General features: G+C 40.5%; 1 protein-coding gene across 4 annotated transcripts in view; it reads right to left on the bottom strand.

The window, feature by feature from the left end:
• Positions 1–18,171: 18,171 nt before the first annotated feature.
• LIPC (lipase C, hepatic type) overlaps positions 18,172–19,563 on the bottom strand; it is a 151,247-nt gene continuing 149,855 nt past the window's right edge. For all 4 annotated transcript variants that reach the window (XM_074366199.1, XM_074366200.1, XM_074366201.1 and 1 more), the window contains one exon: positions 18,172–19,504. In XM_074366199.1, coding sequence (XP_074222300.1) covers positions 19,393–19,504 — 112 coding nt within the window. In that variant the 3' untranslated portion in view covers positions 18,172–19,392. The remainder of the gene's footprint in view (positions 19,505–19,563) is intronic.

Here is a 19,563-nt window from a genome sequence, read left to right as displayed (position 1 = left end):
ACTAAAAGAAGTTCCTAAAAGTGGAATTGTTGGGTTAAAGGTTTTTTAAAGGTCATTGATTAAAAATTATGATTTGTCTTCTAGAGAGATATACCAAGTTATATACTACAATTAACATATAAGAAGATTTCCACCTTTAGCATATTTATATATGATTTTTAAAAAAAATCTGAGAGCCCTGTGGTTAAAAATTCACATGTATGCAGCCATGTGAATTTATTAGAAACAATAGTAGAAGACAGTCCTGCTTAATTGATTTATTAGCTTTGAATATAACTCAAATGAAAGTCAAAAGTAGTGCCCTGTTTGTGGTCTTTAAATACCATTTTCTTCAAAGAAACCACCCTTCCTTGAATAACTGGCTAATTCCAGGTCTAGAGAAAGAAATGTGTAAGTAGAGCCTAAAAAAACATTGTTGTACCAGAAAGCAAAGAAGCGATTATAGAGGTCTGTCAAAAAAGATTGGAATCACCTTAAAGTTTTCACTGGCAAAAGCGGTTTTACTTTATGAGTTAATAATGATAGTTTACAAAGTCATACTCACCTTTGGACCATGCTCTTAAAGAAATACTCCAGCTAATAACGTTAAAGAGGAGTGATACAATGTCACCATTTTACCCTATAAAGATTAATGGATCTAGACAGTGATCATCAGTGACTGCTAACCTCGCGGAGAGAGTGGTCAAATACTTGATGCCTCCTGATGGAAACAGACATACCACTTACGGAGCAGTCCTGCCAGAAGTCGAACCTGATCCTGATCAAGCCTCTGCATCAAACCACCTCTTTACTAGAAACACAGGAAACAAAAGAGCTCGTCAAACAATACCACAAGGGATTCATTCACCAAAATGCAGGCTGGAAAACTACAGGACAAATGACACTGTTTCTTCAACTAAATTGCAAGGAAAAAAGAAAAAAAAAAGATGGATTAAGAGAGACTTGAGATGGACTTATATGATCCTGATGTAAATAAACAGTGAAACATGAGACCATTGGGGAAATAGGAAAACTAACTGGATATTGGAAGGTTTTTAGGATTTTTGCAATTATTTATAGGTGTGATAATGGTATCATGTTTACTTTTTAAATAGAAGCCCGTTTAAAGATGCAAATTGAATAATTAAAAGTGAAAAATGATAGTGTTCAGATTTGCTTAAAAATAATTTTGAGCTGCAGTTGCGTAGTGCGTGAGTATAGTTGAAAACAAGACTGTGAGTTGACAATCATTGAAGCTGGGTGATGGGTACTTGGGGATTCATTATACCATTTTCTCTACCTGTGTTTATATTCAACCTTTTCCATAAAAAGTCTTTTAAAATGTGAATTAAATTCATGTAGAAGCTCAATTCATTACTGTTTTTATTTTAGCAACAGTTCATGATAATGGCCTATATTCATTATGATTTTTATAATGATTTTAGTGGAATTAAACTTGAACCAGTCAAGCTAACATAATTAATTATATTCTGCTCCAGTTGCAATGAATGATTAATTGATTTCAACTGCTGGGGTGAATGCTTGAAGCTATCAGTCATTCTGCAGTCATAGCAAGCAGGCCATTAGATCCCTCCCTGCTCACTAGTTTCTGTGGAGCTTACTAGCTATTTAACAGAAAATAAATATTTTCTTTTAAAACATGTCAGGGAGTGTGATCAGATTATCTACATTTAACCTGTGTGTCCCACATTAGAATAAATCTTAAGTAGCTCAGTACAGTAAACTAAATTGTACTCTTTCTTGTTAAAATGATAATGATCCCTGGAGGTGGAAATGTATCTTAAAAAAGACACTTGGAATTGTTTGTTCTTAGTGTAAAGACATTAGAATAATTTGATCTAGTGTAGGTTGTCTTATATAAAATGTGTTTCCATTGCATACATTTTAGACATCAGTTTGAAAAGTGAAGCCTGTTTGGTAATTAAGCAATTTTATTCTTCTAAATGTATATTTTATTATTCTTTCTTTCCTTGCCTTTTGGACAGTTAGCCTTTGTATTTCTAAACCCAAAAGGACAGTTTTGATAAAATAAGATGTCAATATGTTATGATTAATTTTTCATCATTTTAGTTTTGTGATTGCATTTAGTTCTTATTTTTCATCAGTCCCTGTTACTTACCTCTCTCATAAACTGTATTGACCTGTTAACCATTTTTTTCCTGTTCTCCCTTCAAATCTTAGATTTCATGTTTGGAACTCTTTGGCTTGTATGATATGCATGTGCTGATTTTCAGGGACTGGCTACCTCAGCTATTCATTGGCCACATCTGCCTTAAGCATCTGGTTGCACCAGCACCCCTCCCAGATGGTAGGTATACAGTGGTGAACTTCCAGGGTCCCTGCCCTCCTGAAGCTTACAGTCTAGTAGGTGAGACAGATACAAATCGAAGAATCATGTGAACACATGTCGGTAACAACCATGGTAAGTACTGTGAGGGGGAGGCTTTGGGGGTCCAAGAACTGATCATGCAGGGATGGGACTGAGGAAGGAGGTAGGACCTAGTTAGGAAGGTCAGGGAATGCTTCCCCAAGAAAGTGATGCTTGGCCCCAAATCTGAAGGATGAAGAGAGGTTAAATAGGTCAAATGGGGTTTAAAATAATATTGAATGGTTTATATATTGGGCGCTGATAGCTAGTTTTTCTTTGGGGAAAGGTAATATTTTTTGCTCTTAATTTTATTATACGTGAACCCAGCCGTTGAAGTTTCTTTGTGTATTTTTTTAAAGTGCTTTTTCATTTTTGCTTAACATTGTATTCATTTACTGAAGAGTTGGCTTGTACTTTGCAGATGTCATACTTGGTTATTGTTCTTAAGGATGCTGGCAACAGTTTCGGAGTTGTGAAAAGCCCTTGGATTTTCAGACCTTGACCTCTGTTTCGTGACTCCCATAAACTCAGAATCAGGACATCGAACCTCCTACCAGGCTGAGTGAGGTGTCCCTCTGATTTACTGCTCTCCGGCGTAGTATGCATTCCTGTCGTAGCATGCATTCCTGTCGTAGCACATACTACATTGCATCGTAATCCTGCCTCATCCACGCCAAGCGCTTGAAAGAATTATCTGTACTCAGTGGCTACTTCAATTCTCATTTATTTATGAACCTACTGCATTTTCTCCTCACAGCCCCCCAGGGACTGCAATCCAAGCTGTCAGGGAACTCATAGTCTAGTGGAAAGAAAAAAATCCAACAATCATAATGCAGAGGGATTTGTGCTGTAAACTATATAAATGCCGGTAGCTACAAGCTCAGAGGAGATGCATATGTGAGCCAAGACAAAGTTGAGCCGAGTTTTGGAATTTCGATAAAAATTTGCTCTTACTTGTTCAAACTTACTGTCACTTTTAGAAATTGTGTAATTGCAGGGCAGTTTCGTGCGCTGTCGTACTTCCACGCCGTGCGCTTTTCCCTCTGCCTGGATTGCTCCTTCCCTCTTGGTTCTTCTACAGGACTGAATTTTAGAACTTGGCTATAGTAAGTGTTCAGTAAGCGTTTGTATTTTAATACAGGGTATGTGCTTTGCAAAATAGGCAATGATTTCACAAGATAATGAACAAAAGTCTGCCTCATCATAACATATACCAACACCCATACTTCTAACTTTTAACGTCTCTGATTCTAAATTCCCTAGCGTCACAGCCTCCTCCTCTCACCCCTAGAGAGAATTTTTCTCTCAAAATCTAATATGCATTTGTATTTATAGAATATAAAATGTACCCACCACGTTTTGCACAAATGGAGAAAGCACAGCTTAGCTTTGGAGCGTATAAGCAACAAATTATAACTCTTGGCAGAAGAAGAAATGGATTCACAAAGCTCAAATTAGAAATTAAATGGGGAGGCCCTAGCTTCTTTGTGTGTGTGGACAAGTGTTTTCTTTAGCTAAATCATCTACGGTATTTTCTATTTGACTCTTTCATAATAAAAGGTAGAAGTTAAAACATTTTGTAAATGTTTGTGCTGTAAATGTAAGTGCTTTCCTGCAGCAGATGTCCAGAGCCACATTTTTTTCCTACAAAGTTCTCCCACAAAATTCTAGTTCCATAGGTTTTTAAACAAATACTCAGAAAAAATAAAAAGTTGAGAGGGGATATGGATTCCAGGGTCAAATGAAAATGCTGAGTAAAATTCAAACAGGTTTTTGATTATTGATTGATTTTTTAAAATGAGGTACTTAAGAGCATCAAATAAACTAACACTAATTGTGATCTCTGACGAACAGGGTCTTTTTATAGTACACAGTGCTCCGAAACCCAGAAACGCTCCCACCTTCCCCTCACCTGAGAGTCTGGGTTCTGTAAAAACACTGTGCATTGCTGCTTAGATGGTGGGTACCTTTGCAGGATGCCCAGCAGGGATAGGTTCTCCTTACCAAAGGAGTTCTCCCTGGGCTTAGAGTTTCCCGTCTGTTAAAACACATGGCACTGAGGGACCACTGGTTGCAGAGATTCAGAGGTCAGGCCCTTAGCCTGCTCTTTCAGACTTCCAGGCACCGCTGCCTTCTGTGGCACTCATTAAAACAGCTGCTTGGGAACAACTCTGTTGATCTTGTACCCCATACTTAGAAATCTTGAGTACACATTCCTAATATGGAAATACTTATAAATAATGCAAATATTATTACATTATTACTGTTTTAAAATATGCAAAAATTTAAAAGCATGCATTAAAACTTAATGGACGCTACAGTATTTCTTTCCACATTCCAGTGGGTCATTTTGCACACACCTTGGTGTGTACACAACCCACTTTGTAAACCTCTGGCTTTGGAGATGGGATTTGCATATCTTCCAGATCAACTAGCTTTCACCCTTCCCATGTTCCTGGGTGAAGTTTGCTTTCCAGGGGAACACTGAAGCTGTTGAAGAATGCAGGCCACTCCTAGGTGTCTACTTCTGAAGACCTCCAACATACAGTAAGTGGAAAAAGCAAGTAATAATAAATATGTATGGTCTGATTCCTTGTGTGCAAAATTTTCAAAGTTTGTAAAAATATGTAATTTATGTATAGAAAATGTCTAGATTAATACATTAAAAACTGTTAAATTATTTCTTAGCACTGGAATGAAGGGTCTTAGGAGAGGAAGAGGATTTTTAATTTTTGCTTTTTATCCTTCCATAGTGTTTGAATTTTTTATGATCTCAGATTCTTTTTATAGTAATTTCAAAAATTACTGCAGATAGTGTGATGTCAACTATGTTACAACACATTGTCCTTGTTGATTGTTGGAGTTGGGTAATGGGAACATTGGGCTTTTACAATATTTTTATTTTTGTGTGTATTTGAATATTACCATAGTAAAAAATTAAAATTAAAGAAAAATAAATGCATCGCGGAAAGAGTCTATAGAAATACACCCATAGTAACAGTGATTATCTTGCAGGTGGGAGGAGAGCTGGGGAGTAGAACTGGAGGTGTCTTTCCCCTGCTAGGTTCTTTTGTTGTTATTGTTGTTGAACAGTTATTTTATTTATTTATTTTTAAAATTTTTTTATTGATTTATAATCATTTTACAATGTTGTGTGCCCTGATAGGTTCTTATGTTCTGTGAGTGCCCATTGCTTTTATAATGGGAAAACACTTAATTGGACACACACACGTACACAGCCAAGCCCTGAGTACAGAGAGTTACATGTGTAGACAGGGGTGTGAAATACTTGCTTGACTTCCCAGATGCTTGTTAGTTTCTAAGGGAACATACAAAATGAATGCACAAGCCACGAGTGTTTAATGTGTAGAGCTCAGGCTATCATAATAAGATCTTGAGGCTTGTTTTATAAGAGGATTCCTGAGCTTGTTGCATAATAAAACAAAGGTGAAACTCCAAGGCATAGCCAAACATCCCTGCACAGTCCCAGCTGCGACAGAGAGAGGACAGCTGGTGGTCCGCCATGGATGGTTTTGCACCATGAACTGGTTACCAGGCTCCATAGTATGAAGGACAGTGTCTGAAAGCAGAGTATCTAATTATAGCTCTCACGTGGGGTCCAAGGGAATTACTATGTAAAGGACGTTTTCTGTCGCTGACTGCAATGCTAGGCTGCATTCATAGACATATAGAATCTATAAGGAGGGAAACGATGGCTCATTAATTGTGTGACCTTGTTAAAGTTAGTTAAGCTCTAGGTCCCTCATCTGTGAAACAAGGATAAGAATATTAACCACCTCAGGGGACTGTGATGAGGATTAAATGAGCATGTTTGTAAGGCACCTTGCATATGGCGAGCACTCAAATGCCAACTAGTCTTGTTTTCATGTGAAAAACTGCTTATTGAGCTGAGAACATTTAGCTCGGAGCAGGTGTTCCTTGATTTAATCATCTTCTCCTCAAACAGCCCTGTGGTTAGGGATGACTGGTTTTTGGTGTAATCCCGTCACCCTCACCAAATTTAGGAGTGGGCATGTAACCCAATCTGGCCAGTAAGATATGAGGGCGTTTCCACTTTTCTTTCTCTGAATGTTGTCATGTCTTAGTGTGTTGCCTGAAATTGCAACATCCAACTTGCTGTCAGCCTGAGGATGAAGCCAACATCAAGGATGGCAGAGCAGAGGGAAAAAGAATAACCACAAAATCAAAAAGCCGTTTATCCTACTGAGTGCTGAATCAACCTTCCCTGAAGCCCACCTTACCTGGGGACTTGCTTTTTTGTGAGATTTTTAAAAATATTTTTTTATTTAAGCCAGTTTGAGTTAGCTTCCAAAAGCATCATAATGTCTGGAAGCTGCACCAGAGAATATTTGTGGTAGGGGTGATGGCATTTATTGTTATTTATTGAACGCTTTGGAATGTGAAAGTAAGAAGTGAGGAAGCTCTGAGACGCGCGGAACAAGGAATAATAAGAGGTTCCAGAAAGATTCTCAGCTCAAACACATTGTGCCTCTTTTCTACTTGCAGTTTAACCCACCTGCCTCTCCGGAAAAAAGCAGCTGCTGGGGCCTCCAGGCGGCAGACGGTGCCTGGGATGTTGGCGAGGCTTCAGAACCCTGACAGAGGGAGGACCAGGGGGACAGTCCTCGTGAGTGTACCTAGTGCCCCTGGTTCCCGAGGAGCTGGACAGATTGGGTGAGCTGCCTCCATCCCTGGGAGAGGTGAGACGACTAGGAAGGGCTTCCTCCTCGTGCCTCAGCAGAGAACTGGCAAACCCTCTGCTGCTGAGCTTGGGCCAGGGGAGGCTGAGACTACCGTTCCTTCCACTGCTTCGGGAATGCTCCACTTAAGACACTCCAATACCTGGGGACAGAGCCCCCGTGAGCAAACGAAGGAAAAGAAGCTTCCTCACACAGCCCAGCAGCCAGGGAGAAGAGTTACAAGCAGAACCTTCAGTACAGAAATAGCTGCTGGCATAGATAACTTGAACCAGAAGAATAAGAAAACTTAAAGAGATTTAATTGCAGCACGCGCGTGCGTAAACACACACACGCACACACACAAACTGATTTTCTGAGACCAAAAAAGATTTTGATGTAAGAATTTCGGGAGATGAACTGAAGGAGAAAGTGGTCACTGTTGATGTCTACATTAGTATCCTGGAAGCTAAGAGAGAGAGACGCCTCAAAGCACAGTGCAAAAATACAAAGAGAGAGAAATCAGGAGATGGATAAAAATGGAGAAGGGGGTGGGGGATACAATAGAAGAGGCACTCAGTATTATAAGGAAAGTTTCTTAGCTGAAGAGAGATTCACATGTCCCAGAGTTCCAGGAAGGACTGATGATACAAAAAACAAAACAAAACTCCTAGTCATATTGTTTCTCTGAGCTACGAGAATAGAGGAAAATCTTACAAGTTTCCACAAAGCAGAAGTTACTCCTAAAGGAGAGAGGATCACCCTAGCACTGGACTGCTTATCTACAACACTGAACACTACAGTGTAGCAACCTGCTGACCAACAGGAGAAAGGGACTCTGGAAATTGACATAGGCAGACCTCCTATACCTTTAGTTCTCCCAATCTTGCAAAAATAACCCAAGAATATGTTATTAGCTTCTTTCACTTAGTGACCAAATAAACTCAAAGAATCCAGAAGAGTGGAGAAGGGCCAGGAGAACATAACGTCTTAGGAGAATGGTAAGAGGAATCATAACCCGAATCAGGGTGTATTACCAGCAACCGGATGGATACTCAAAGCTCAGATACTCAGCTTTCTGACTGTGGAGTGTGGCTGGGCTTCCACTCCATAAAAGTCTGTTCTTTTCCTGAGTTGATCACATCACCATCTGCCTTGACAACTCTTCTAAAAACAACCTGGAACTAAAACTAATAAGTGAATCTCAGCAAATCCAGGCATCAGGGGTGGGTGGAAAGAATTGTTCCAAAGGTCTCATCTGGGGAGTGGCTGTGGAACTGATGGGGGGCGGGGTGTGAAACTATTATAAAATTTGGAGTGGAAGCAGTGGAGGAAGAGAGTATTTTGGTGGGAGAAATTTATGTCTGGTTTTCAGACAATGGTAAAGGAATAGTTATCTGATTATGAGCAACAGGAAAGGAAAAGTAGCAGGAAATAGAACGAAAATCCACAAGAAAAATGATGTTAACAAGATGGAAAGGGAAATAATATCAATGTGATCAATCTGCAAAAATAAATACAATTAAAACTAGGAAATAAGTAAAGTAAGCCAATAACTAAGTAAAATAAGATAGGAGGAGGAATCCAATCATTATGCTAAATGTGAAGGGACTGGGTTTTCCCCACTAAAAGACAGAGATCCTTAGATTGAGCTGGAAATATAAATCAGCCACCATACAACATATAGAAGAAAAATATCTAAAACAAAAATGTAAAGAAACAAAGTGTAAAGAAAAGTTGAAAGTAAAGGGATGGACAAAGATGCCAAGCAAATATAATAAAAAAGAAAATAGAAATAGCAAAGTTAATAGACAAGGAGGAATTTAAAGTAAAAGCTTTATAAGAGGGATATTATGTAACAATGTAAAGCACATGTGCAGAATTAGCATTAGCAATCCTATATATGCCATACAAGGTAAATGTAAAGACAACTTGATAAAAGTTTTGTAGATTTCAAAACATTTTTAATAATCAAATCTAACACACAAAAAAAGATATAGAAAAATTGAATAATACATTCAACATACTCAATTTAATAGATAAATGGACAATCTAACATCCCTCAAGTGAAAAAAAATAGAATTGTTGATACATCCATTAGAATATAATAAAGATTGATTATGTGCTTGATCCCAGAGTCTTACCAAATTTAAAAGTGAGAGATTTTTTTTTTGTAGCTGCATCTAATAAGATTAGAAATAATTTAGAAGTGTCTAGAATAGCCTATTTATAAATAAAGGAACAGTTCCTGGAATTTTGGAGCAAAGAGGAAAATAGAGCTAAAACTGAAAACTGTATAAAGCATTAAAAGGGGTGTGCTTCCCATCAAAATCTGTACTCAGAGGAAAATTTATAAACATATATATGATTATCATCAAAGAACATCTAAAAATAAAAAAAAAAACTTGTTTTCCATGCAACAAATTATTTGAAAAGAACAAAATTAAGCGAAAGAAAATAAGAGGAAGGATTCAACATAAAGTTGGGACTACGGAGAGGCAAGTGAGGTGCCCAGGACAAGAAGACAAGATCATGCAAGTGCCCGCCCGCCCGGGCAGCCTGGGCGCCCCGCTTGCTCGTAAGGCAGCGCTCACTCTCAGGGTCACACTAGCGAGGGCTGGCGCTTGCACTGTCTTGTCTCCTTGGGTTTTGTGTTGGAGGTGGCTTGCTTGCCTCACTCTAGTCCTGGCCTTGACTATGGAAGTGAAAGCTTCCTTCTTAGGGAGAAAAAAAAACCATTGTCCTTCATTTCTTTCTTTTTGTTTTTAAAATTAACGAAACTCATAAAAAGCCAGATGTAATTTATGCTTGTTATTGTGGTTGTTTAATTTTACTAATTTTACTCCAGACTGGAAGACAGTAGAGTCAGAAAAGATCTCACAGAAATAACTTACAGCCCGTTAAGTATTTCCTTTTAAGAATTTTTTTTTTTAAGTGCATTCGATTCCTTACCTTACTTTGTATTCCTAAATAGACGGATCTATTTTATGGGCCTACACACATCACATGTTGTTGTATTTCATTGCTGGATAAATACAAAAAGAGCAGTAAGACTCAGTGTACCTCTTATTCCATTTACAATTTCAGAATATAGGGTAGGACACAAACACAAAGAGCATCACCCACGCAATGAATGAACTCACCGGTTCCCCAGGAATGGTAAGAACTTAGGGTTACTCCAAATGTACTTCCTAAAAATACAGTATTGAAATATACTCTTAGGAAGAGTATCTCTAGGAATTGGGAGAAATATACCATTCTCCAACATAGTTTCTTTCGACAGTAAACTAAACTTTTTAACTTTATCGTCTGCTGGTTTCTCTTTCCCCCTCAGCTTTGGTGAACTGTATCTAAATTTAATGTTGGACAGAGCCCTACATACCATTCCTGTGGCTTAATCTTATTTTCCATGGAAGATGTGCGCATTTGCTCAGTTACCTCAAGCAGAATTATTAGAATTTCAGAGTTTAGTTTGGGATTTTTCTTGCGCTTTAATGTTACGCCTTCATTTACTCATTATTGTGAGTAACTTTGTACCTCTTTTGCTTGAAGGTATTTCACAAAAGTAATTTTAATAAATGTTATATGCAACAAACAAGTAAAAGCTGAAGACCTAAGCATACTATATGCAAAAGCACAAGGACCAGATGGTTTCACAGCTGAGTGTTTCTCTAATTAAAAAAATACAAAGATCATTACAATATTATATAAACTATTCAAGGCCATAGATAAAAGTGGTGGAATATCAAAGGGTAAAAATATTAGAGCCCAAAAAGGTGTGGATCGGTTTCTCTTATGAAAATAAAGGCAAACTTATAAATAACATTTTAGCAAGTAAAATCCAACAATGTTATGAAAAAATATGTTGTAACCAAGGAGGGTTTATTCCAAGAATGCAGGTGTGAATCAGTATCAGGAAATTTGTCAACATAATTAATTTTATGAATAAACTAAAGAAGAAAACCAGGTATTACTTAGGCATTCCCTGAATTTCAGCAACCACTTTTATCCATATAGAAGAAAATAAACTTGACAGTCTGTCTCAAACCATATACAAAAATAAATTTCAGATTGACGAAAGCCTTAAGGTAGAAAAACAAATTCAAATCTCAGAAGAAAATCTTCATTTTGTGCAATCTGCAATTCAGTGATGAGAGAGACTGTCACCAAGTCAGGAAATCCATATGTTATGAAAGAAATGTTAGGCTTTTTTGACCTAAAAAAATTATATACTACTGTATAGCAAATAATAGTATAATTAAAATCAATGGAGGCACAGTTCTGGAAAAAATATTTGTGAAAAAGCCGAAAGATAAAGCGTTAATAAAGTTTCATAAAATGTGTAGTTCTTATAAACTGACAATGGAAAATGGGACTTGAAAAATCAGTTCACAGAAAAGCAAATTCAGTAAAACTATGGTAAGATTCTGAGACTCAGTAGTAGGTAGGGAAATGTAAGTAGTCACAATGAGGTTATCACTTACATTCATCAGACTAGCAAACACTAAAGCAAGCAATAAGTATTTCTTCCTGGAAGGAAGTGGAGAGAGGAGACTAGTTACTCATAGATTAAGGTGGAACTGCAAATTGTTGTAATGTTTCAGGAAAGCCATATGGCAACATCCATTATGTTGAAAAAAAGAAATCATTTGACCTGGCACTTCCAGTGCTAGAAATATTTCCCACAAATGAGTGTGAGTGTGTGTGTGTGTGTGTGTGTGTGTGTGTGTGTGTGTATCTATACACACATTATATATATATATATACACACACACATTAAATGCAGCCTTTTTCAGAGGGCCAAAAAGTTGGAAGCAAAGTAAAGGTACATCACTATGAGACTAATTGAATATTTCAAGACACCTCTACAATGTAGAATATTATGCAGTCATAAAAAATATTGAGAGCTATACTAATTGACCTGGAAAGATTTCAGGAGGTACCATTGAGTAAGAAAATCAGTTTGCTAAAAAGAATGTATAATATAACTACATTTTTGTGAAATAGTGACAACTTTCCTTTATATGAGAATGTGTATGTATGTTCAGGTGTATGACCGTAGAAAAATTTCAGTGACACCCCTAGTTGTTTATGTGGGTCAGGAGACCAGGCACTGGCCCAAGTAGGGAAAATATTGCACTAACCCCTCCAGCAGGTTTAATTCTAGTTCTACAGAAATTAGAAAAAGGATCCAACTCTCCTGACTTACAGGGATATTAATGACATATCATGAACTAAGTTGCAGAGGAATCTATATAGTGTGATTCTACTTTGGTGAAAACCACAAAGCCCTGAGTGTGTATAAATGCTTGTGGATGTTTAAAGGAATAATGTAGCAGCTGTTACCATCCTCTCCGGAGCTCACTGGGATTGTGTGGGAGGAGAATGCAGGGAGATGACTAGCTTTCTCTTTACACATCTTTGCATTGTTTCACATGTTGTGTTGACACTTTTGTAAAACATCTCAAAAATGAGAAATTTAAAACAATCCCATGAACAAAACCCAAGAACACATTACTTCTTCCCTCAAGGAGCTCACAGTCTCATCCAGACTGTCTTCAGCTGTTTGAGGCCTGAATTTGGTCTCTGGGGTGTCCAGGCAAGAAACTAAGGAGGGGAGGTTATGCCCTGGCAGATTCCTCTCTGCAAAGGTAGGGACCTCCCTTCACTGAAGGTCCTCGGCCACAGGTGTGATGTTCCCTTGAGAGGAAGGTTTTGGTCCAGGTCAGTGTCATGCCAAATTTTTTGATGAGAAGATTTACCCAGGGTACTTGGGAAAAGTAAAAAAAGTCTCTAGGATCTGTCCTTGACCCACTGAATGAGAATCTCCAGGGGATGGGTCTGGAAAGACGTATTTTCATTAGGGCTCAGGTGATGCATGTCATCAGAGAAGGGTGGGAAACACTGACCTCCACCCATGCTCCTCACAGCATGGCCTGGGGACCAGCAGTGGTGGCACCAGCAATGCCATCACCTGGGAGCTTGCCAGAAATGCAGGCTCTCGAGCCCCACGGAGGACCTCCTGGGTCAAAATGGCACTTGACAAGGCCCCTGTGCACGCTGCAGTTTGAGAAGCACTGCTCTGGATGACCCCCCCATGTTCACCCCCAACTCTAACTTATTTGGTACGAGGATAGCTCTAAGCCTCTAGCAAGTCCTTTTGGTGACAGGCCTAATTTGAAAAGCAAAAATATAGTCAAGGAACACAAAGGCTTTTAATGAAACCTGAAACAGATGCCAAACCAGGAAGAGAGGACGCTAGATGGCATGAAAGGATGAGGGTGTCCTTGGGGGGGAAGGGAAGCCAACCCCTACAGCAATCTGGCTGTTTTTGCACGGAATGAGGAAGCAGTGAACTCTATCTTGAACAGATCCAGTAGTTGGAGCTTATAATCTAATTGGAGAGAGAAGACATAAGTATAAAAGGATGACTGTCACTTGCCAATTCAACACATATTTACAGGATGCTAAATCTGCCGCAGTGGGCTGGGTGCTTAGGTTAACGCAGTGAGCAGCTAGAAGCTCCCCGACTTCACAGCGCTGCACGCGCAGTGCTCCCGGTGGACGTTAAATAGTCCCGCGGAGTTCCGGCCAAGATGGCGGAGCGCTAGCACCAGGAGCTCGCAGCTCCTCGCGACGACAACGAAACGACAACTGACTGCTGAACAGCCACGGAAAAAAAGACTGGAACCTAGCAAAAAAAGATGTTCTGCAACTGGACATATAAAGAGGAACCACAGCAGGACAGTAGGAGGGGCGTGCTCACGATATAATTGGGCCCCATCCCCCCGTGGGCGACCCACAAGCTGAAGAATAGTTACATCGCAGAGGCCCTCCCACAGGAGTGAGTTCTGAGGCCCACTTCAGGCTCCTCAGCTCAAGGTTCTGGCACTGGGAGGAGGACACCTCAGGACATCTGGTTTTGAAGGTCAGTGGGGCTTGGCTCTGGGAGCCTCACGGGACTGGGGGAAACAGAGACTTCATTCAGTTGGGAAGCGCACACAGAACCTCACGTGCACCAGGTCCAAGGACAGAGGCAGTGATTTCATAGGAACCTGGGCCAGACCTGCCTGCTGGTTTTGGAAGATCTCCTGGGGATGTGGGGGACGGCTGCAGCTCAGCCAGGGGACTTAAACTTGGGGGCAGACATTCCAGGAATGTTCAGCTACATGAACTTTCCTAGAGGCTGACATCTTGATTGGGTCCTTAGCACTAAGACCCAGCCCCACCCAACAGCCTGCAGGGAAGCCTCAGGCCAAACATACAGAGTGGGAACACAGCCCCACCCATCAGCAGACTTCCTGAGCCACAAAGGCCTCTAGACACAGCCCTACCTACCAGAGATCCAGGACCAAGCTTCACCCAGCAGTGGGCAGGCAGCAGCTCTTCCTGCCAGGAAACCTGCATAAGCCTCTAGTCCAGCCTCGTCCACCAGAGGCAGGTATCAGAAGTAAGAAAACAACAATCCCAAAGCCTGTGGAAGGAATCCGCAAACACGTAGAAAGACAGGCACAAGGCCAAGGCACAAGATAAAATCCCAGAAGGAGAAATAAGTGATGAGGAGGTAGGCAATTTATCTGAGAAAGAGTTTAAAGTAATGGTGGCGAAGATGTTCAGAGAACTCAAGAGGAGTATAGATGCACAGAGCAAAGTTTTTAGCAAAGAGTTGGAAAATATAAATAAATAGTCCCACAAATTGAGAGGACTAGGGTTTGGGGACTGAGGCACTTGCCTTGGTTGTACAATTTAAGGCAGCTCCAAAAACAGCTATCAAGATAATATTTTAATGCAATATTAAAAAAATCAAAATCAATGCAGAAATCTATGATTAATATATCAATATTTTTATATAAAAACAGCATCAGTGTTACTGATTTTTTGTTTTGTTCCAATATGGTTCCACACTGCATGGGCACAAATAATTTTACCAGAAGTAAGAGATGTTAAGCATGTGTATTGCGGGGGAATTGATAGACATTTGGGTGGGATAACCTTTGTTAAATTACCCCTGAAGCAATAACACCTAAATTGGGACTGGAAGCACGGGAAGAAGCTGGGAGAAGAGGAGAAGGTGTAAGCAACAGGGCCAGAGACAGAAGAGCTTTGTACCTTTCAGGGAACTGCAAGATGGCCCAGGTGTCTGGGCCCATGGTTCTCAAATGTATCGCATATTAGGATATTACCTGGAAAGCTTTTGTCCTGCACAAAATGTGAAAAAAAGCATTGTGTTATGATCACTCTGGCTGCCGTGATGAGAATGGATTGAAAGAGGAGTGGATGTGGATGCCGCGGGAAGAGCTGCAGAGTCGTGGCAAACATCCAGGTAAGAGTGTGGCGGCTTGCGCTCGGATGATGGCAGTGGAGGCAGAGAGATGGAGCTGGAGAGATTCAGGAAGTACGGGTAGAATTCATAGGATTTGGTGATTGTACGGTTGTGAGGGGCCAAAGAGGAGGAAACACTATAGATGGCCCGTCAGTGGTGTCTGGTGTCAGCAACTTGGGGGGTTGGTGATGACATTCACTGAGACACAGAACAGGCAGCGCAGGGAGGGGCAGGTTGTGTCGGGGGACAGCAGGGAGGCCACTGGGCTCAGCTCTGAACACTGAGCTTGTGAGACAGCGAAGGGGGAACCGCTGGGAGTGGGGAGTGCCTGCTGCTCAGGGGCCCACATTGCAGCTCTAATGTGTCGTTGGGCCTGCATAGGTCATAAATGAGGCCCCAGGAGTGGGGAGCTGGCCCCAACTGAGTGAGCAGAGAAGGAGGCCTGGACCTGAGGAGCGCAGCCTGCCGTGGCAGGCTGAGTAGAGGGCCAGGAGCAGAGAGGAGGGAAGGAGGAGCGGAGGGAGGAGGGAAGTCAGCAGGGCGCCAGTAACCGAGGGCCTGGTGAACCGTTTCCCTTACAGCCAGGCGTTCAGGGGAGAGAGATCCCTGGGGGGCTGGGCTGAGCTGGGAAGTCACCGGTGAAGTGAGATGCTGTTGGGCAGGGAAACTCTGAGGGAAAGACAAAGGGGAAGAAGGTATAAGGAAAGGCAGAGATGGGAAGTGTCGGGAGGGGGAACTCCTCCCCACCCCAAACCATCTGCAGTTCTTGTGGCTGAACTAGTAACAAGGTCGACACACAACAAATTAATAGGAGAAAAAAATTCAATGCGTGCGCACGGAGATCTTGTAAAAATAGGACCTATGAAATGGCCAAAGCAGGCAGCTTTTATACTTTTTAGATAAAGAGACAACATGTTTGTGAGGAATTGACAGGACAAAGAGGTTTTGGGTGCTCAATCAGCGAAGAATCTAAACAGAATTTGGGCTTGGGGCAGTAAGTTAAAGAAGTAACAAGGTTTGTTTATATGGGCTTCGCAGCCCCAGTTCCCTTTCACTGGGAATCAGGATGTCCTACTGCCTGCAGGTCAGCGAGTGTACCTTTCACAGGAGAGATGTATTTCCTGCCTTCAGGGAGTCAGAAAGGAGAGTCAGTTATTTCTTGTTTTAAGAGAGACAGGAAGGCGGGGCAGAGTATCTCTCTTGCACTGGCTGTTTCTTCAGCAACTTTAATTCAGAACAATCAGTATGCCTCTGTGACATATTTGGGGGCAGCCTGCCCCAGTAGAAGGAATGAGATGTGTTGGGAGTGTCGTTCGTCACAATAGAAGTCAAGGAAAAGTGTGTGGTGTGAGATACGGTGAGCAAGTAGTTGGTGACTCTTGGGATCGCCTTCTTCAGCCTTCCTCCGGCTTGTCTATTTCCCATCCACCTGACTTTTTGGGCTCTGTGGTAAAACAGGCATTGCACTCGCTTGGCCACCCCAGAGACGTGTAACTGGTACCAAAGCTTGCGTTTGCGGCAGCATTACCAAGGTGAACGCTGAGGACAGCCAACTTCGCTCTGGAGGAGAGTGCATTCATTTTAGTGTTGAATAGAGTGCTTGTTTCCTCCTCTGTGACTTCGGGCCCCTCAAAGAGCCCAGCTGCGGTGTAATCGAAGCTCCGTTTCTTTTCCTTGTGCTCGCTTACAAGTAAAAGCACAAACAGGCTTTTGCCTGAAAGGCAAGCTGCCGGTGTTATCTTTCCTGAGTGGGCTCATAAATACAGAGTCTTTGCAGAGAGGTGTGTATAATCAGCATACCAGCCAGCATTTTGCATGTGCAATGAACAGATGTGGCTGCATTATTCAGTTTCCCTATTTGACTTCCCTCCTAAGATGAACTTCAGAAAAATGTGATGTCATGAACACATCTTCCCAAATGAAAATAATCCATGCCAAAAGGAGTCTCAGATGTTCCCGTTAACCATTTGTCATGTGGGTTGCATGTTGATTTCTCTGCCCCAAATGTTATGACGTCCTGTGCCACTTCAAGTTTTCCTACTGAAGATGAAATAATTTCTAATTATATTTTGTGTGGAACCCTATTAATATTGGAATGCATCACACTATGGAAATATGCTGGTTTTAACTCTGACCGTGATTTTCTTGGTTTTTTTTTTTGTATTGTGAAATGTGACATTCATACTAAAAGTGAGTGCATCAAATATGTACAGTTTAAGGAATGGTTATAAAAATGAACACCTGTGGAAGCACCACCCGGAGTGACAAGTACGATGTTGCTGGCGTCTGGACCGCTGGTGTGCACTTACTGCTTCCTGGATTCCCACAACCTCACTATTCTGCTAGGGATCTTATTACTTAGGATTTTACCACCTATCTGTCCACCCCTCACAGTATAACTTAGTTTTCCTTGCATCATACCACACATACATTTTGTGTCTTTGTGCAAATGCACAATCCAGGAATGCCGCCTTCAGTTCTGTCCCTAGGATGCCTTGCTGTCTCACTCTGGACTCAGCCCTATTCTTGTTGCGTGTGTGGCTTTGGTTCATTTTTTAATTTTTTTTTAAATCTCTGTTTAACAACCTTTCATAAGAATATACCACAGTTCACTTATGCATTGTACGGCAGGATATTTGAGCTGTTTCTCCTTGTGATGGTTTCAAGGCTGATAGGAATATTCTTCAATACGTGCATAGATTCCATAAGGGCATAGAAGCAAAGAGTATTTTTAAAAAGTGATATTTTAAATTCCTTCTGGATAATGATCAAACATGCCAATCTAACACAAACATGGTTTTATTGTGAATCTTAGTATTTTAGATGTAATGGGAAATACGGTTCATTTTAATGTCTGTAATTTATAGACACACATACACAATACCTGAAAGTGTGGTCAGATACTTTTGCAGGCAAGATGAGCATCCAGGACACAGCACAACATTGACCCAGCTGTCCTTCCTCCCCCTCCCCCATATCCTTCAGTGTTGTGGGTCTTTCCAAGAGAAATGAAAGTGAATCATGCAAGACGATCTTAAATTGATTACATCAGAGGCAGACATCTCTTCGATATTTTTGTTTCCACAACCTCTGCTCAGGTGAAGAAGTTGAGAATTAAGAGCTGTGTAGAGCTGAGCTTGTGTGCATGTCAAGTGAGTTTGCTGAGTGTGCATAGCGTGCTCCTCCTCTCTGAATTACTTGAAACACAGATGTAAGTGATGACCATATCTAGTATTTCCTTACATGCTCTGCAATGGAGTTTGCTGGTCAAAACATCATTATTTCACTTATTAGACAGTTTGAGACTTGATATCTAAGTTTTGAGATTTCCCAAGTTTTCCATTAGCTTTTGTGGCAAGCATTAGTAAAAGAGGAAAATTGCACTTAAATAGTAATTTGATTATTAACATGACCAACTATGCGGCTTTTGTGGTTATCATTAGTGGTTTTGGGAGAAGTCTACTATTAGTTTGGTTCAGTGAAATAATTGTATGATTTTTATGATGGCATCTGTTAGTGTAAGCAGACTTTTTCCTTCCTTCGGTGAGCTGAATTGTCTTAAAGGGTGTGTGCTTTGGGACACACAGCTGTGATTAATTGAAATCTCACTTTATGGAAATGCAAGTTATGTAATAAAGTATTTTTCCAGCATGATCAGAACAAACTAGCAAGGAATTATGGGAAATCTGACTTAATTGTAAAAGCCATTTTAAATTAGAACAACAGATCTAAAATGGCTCTCACATTTGTACTTATTTGCATATATTACCATTTAATCAGACATAAAATTGGGAGATTTTTTTTTTGGTTACACTAATATTTGAATAGAGTTATATAACATTGTTTTAAAAAGCTCGGTTTATAATAGTGATGTGTACTCTCCTTTAAATCTAAACTCTAGGCTTTTTGCAAAATTCTTTGTATAACTTTGGTTTCCAAACAAGACAACCGTTCCAGATGAGGAATGAAATCATTTCTTCTTCACACTGGGTCTTCGTTAAAGCTCATCTGATCTTTCGCTTCAGTTTTTTAGAGTTTGCTTCACATCTCACAAAGGTTTTCTCCTGGGCTGGGTGAAGTTGTGGATCATTCATGTTTTCCGAGCAAAATGTCATTCTGAATAGGAAACATCAAGCAAACACAGCACTAAGTTTTAGATGGAGCTTATTGAAGTG

Source organism: Camelus bactrianus, chromosome 6 (genome assembly GCF_048773025.1).
Source record: "Camelus bactrianus isolate YW-2024 breed Bactrian camel chromosome 6, ASM4877302v1, whole genome shotgun sequence".
Lineage (NCBI taxonomy): Eukaryota > Metazoa > Chordata > Mammalia > Artiodactyla > Camelidae > Camelus > Camelus bactrianus.
Note: the sequence above shows the minus strand (reverse complement) of the source record. Positions and strands in the feature narration are given on the sequence as shown.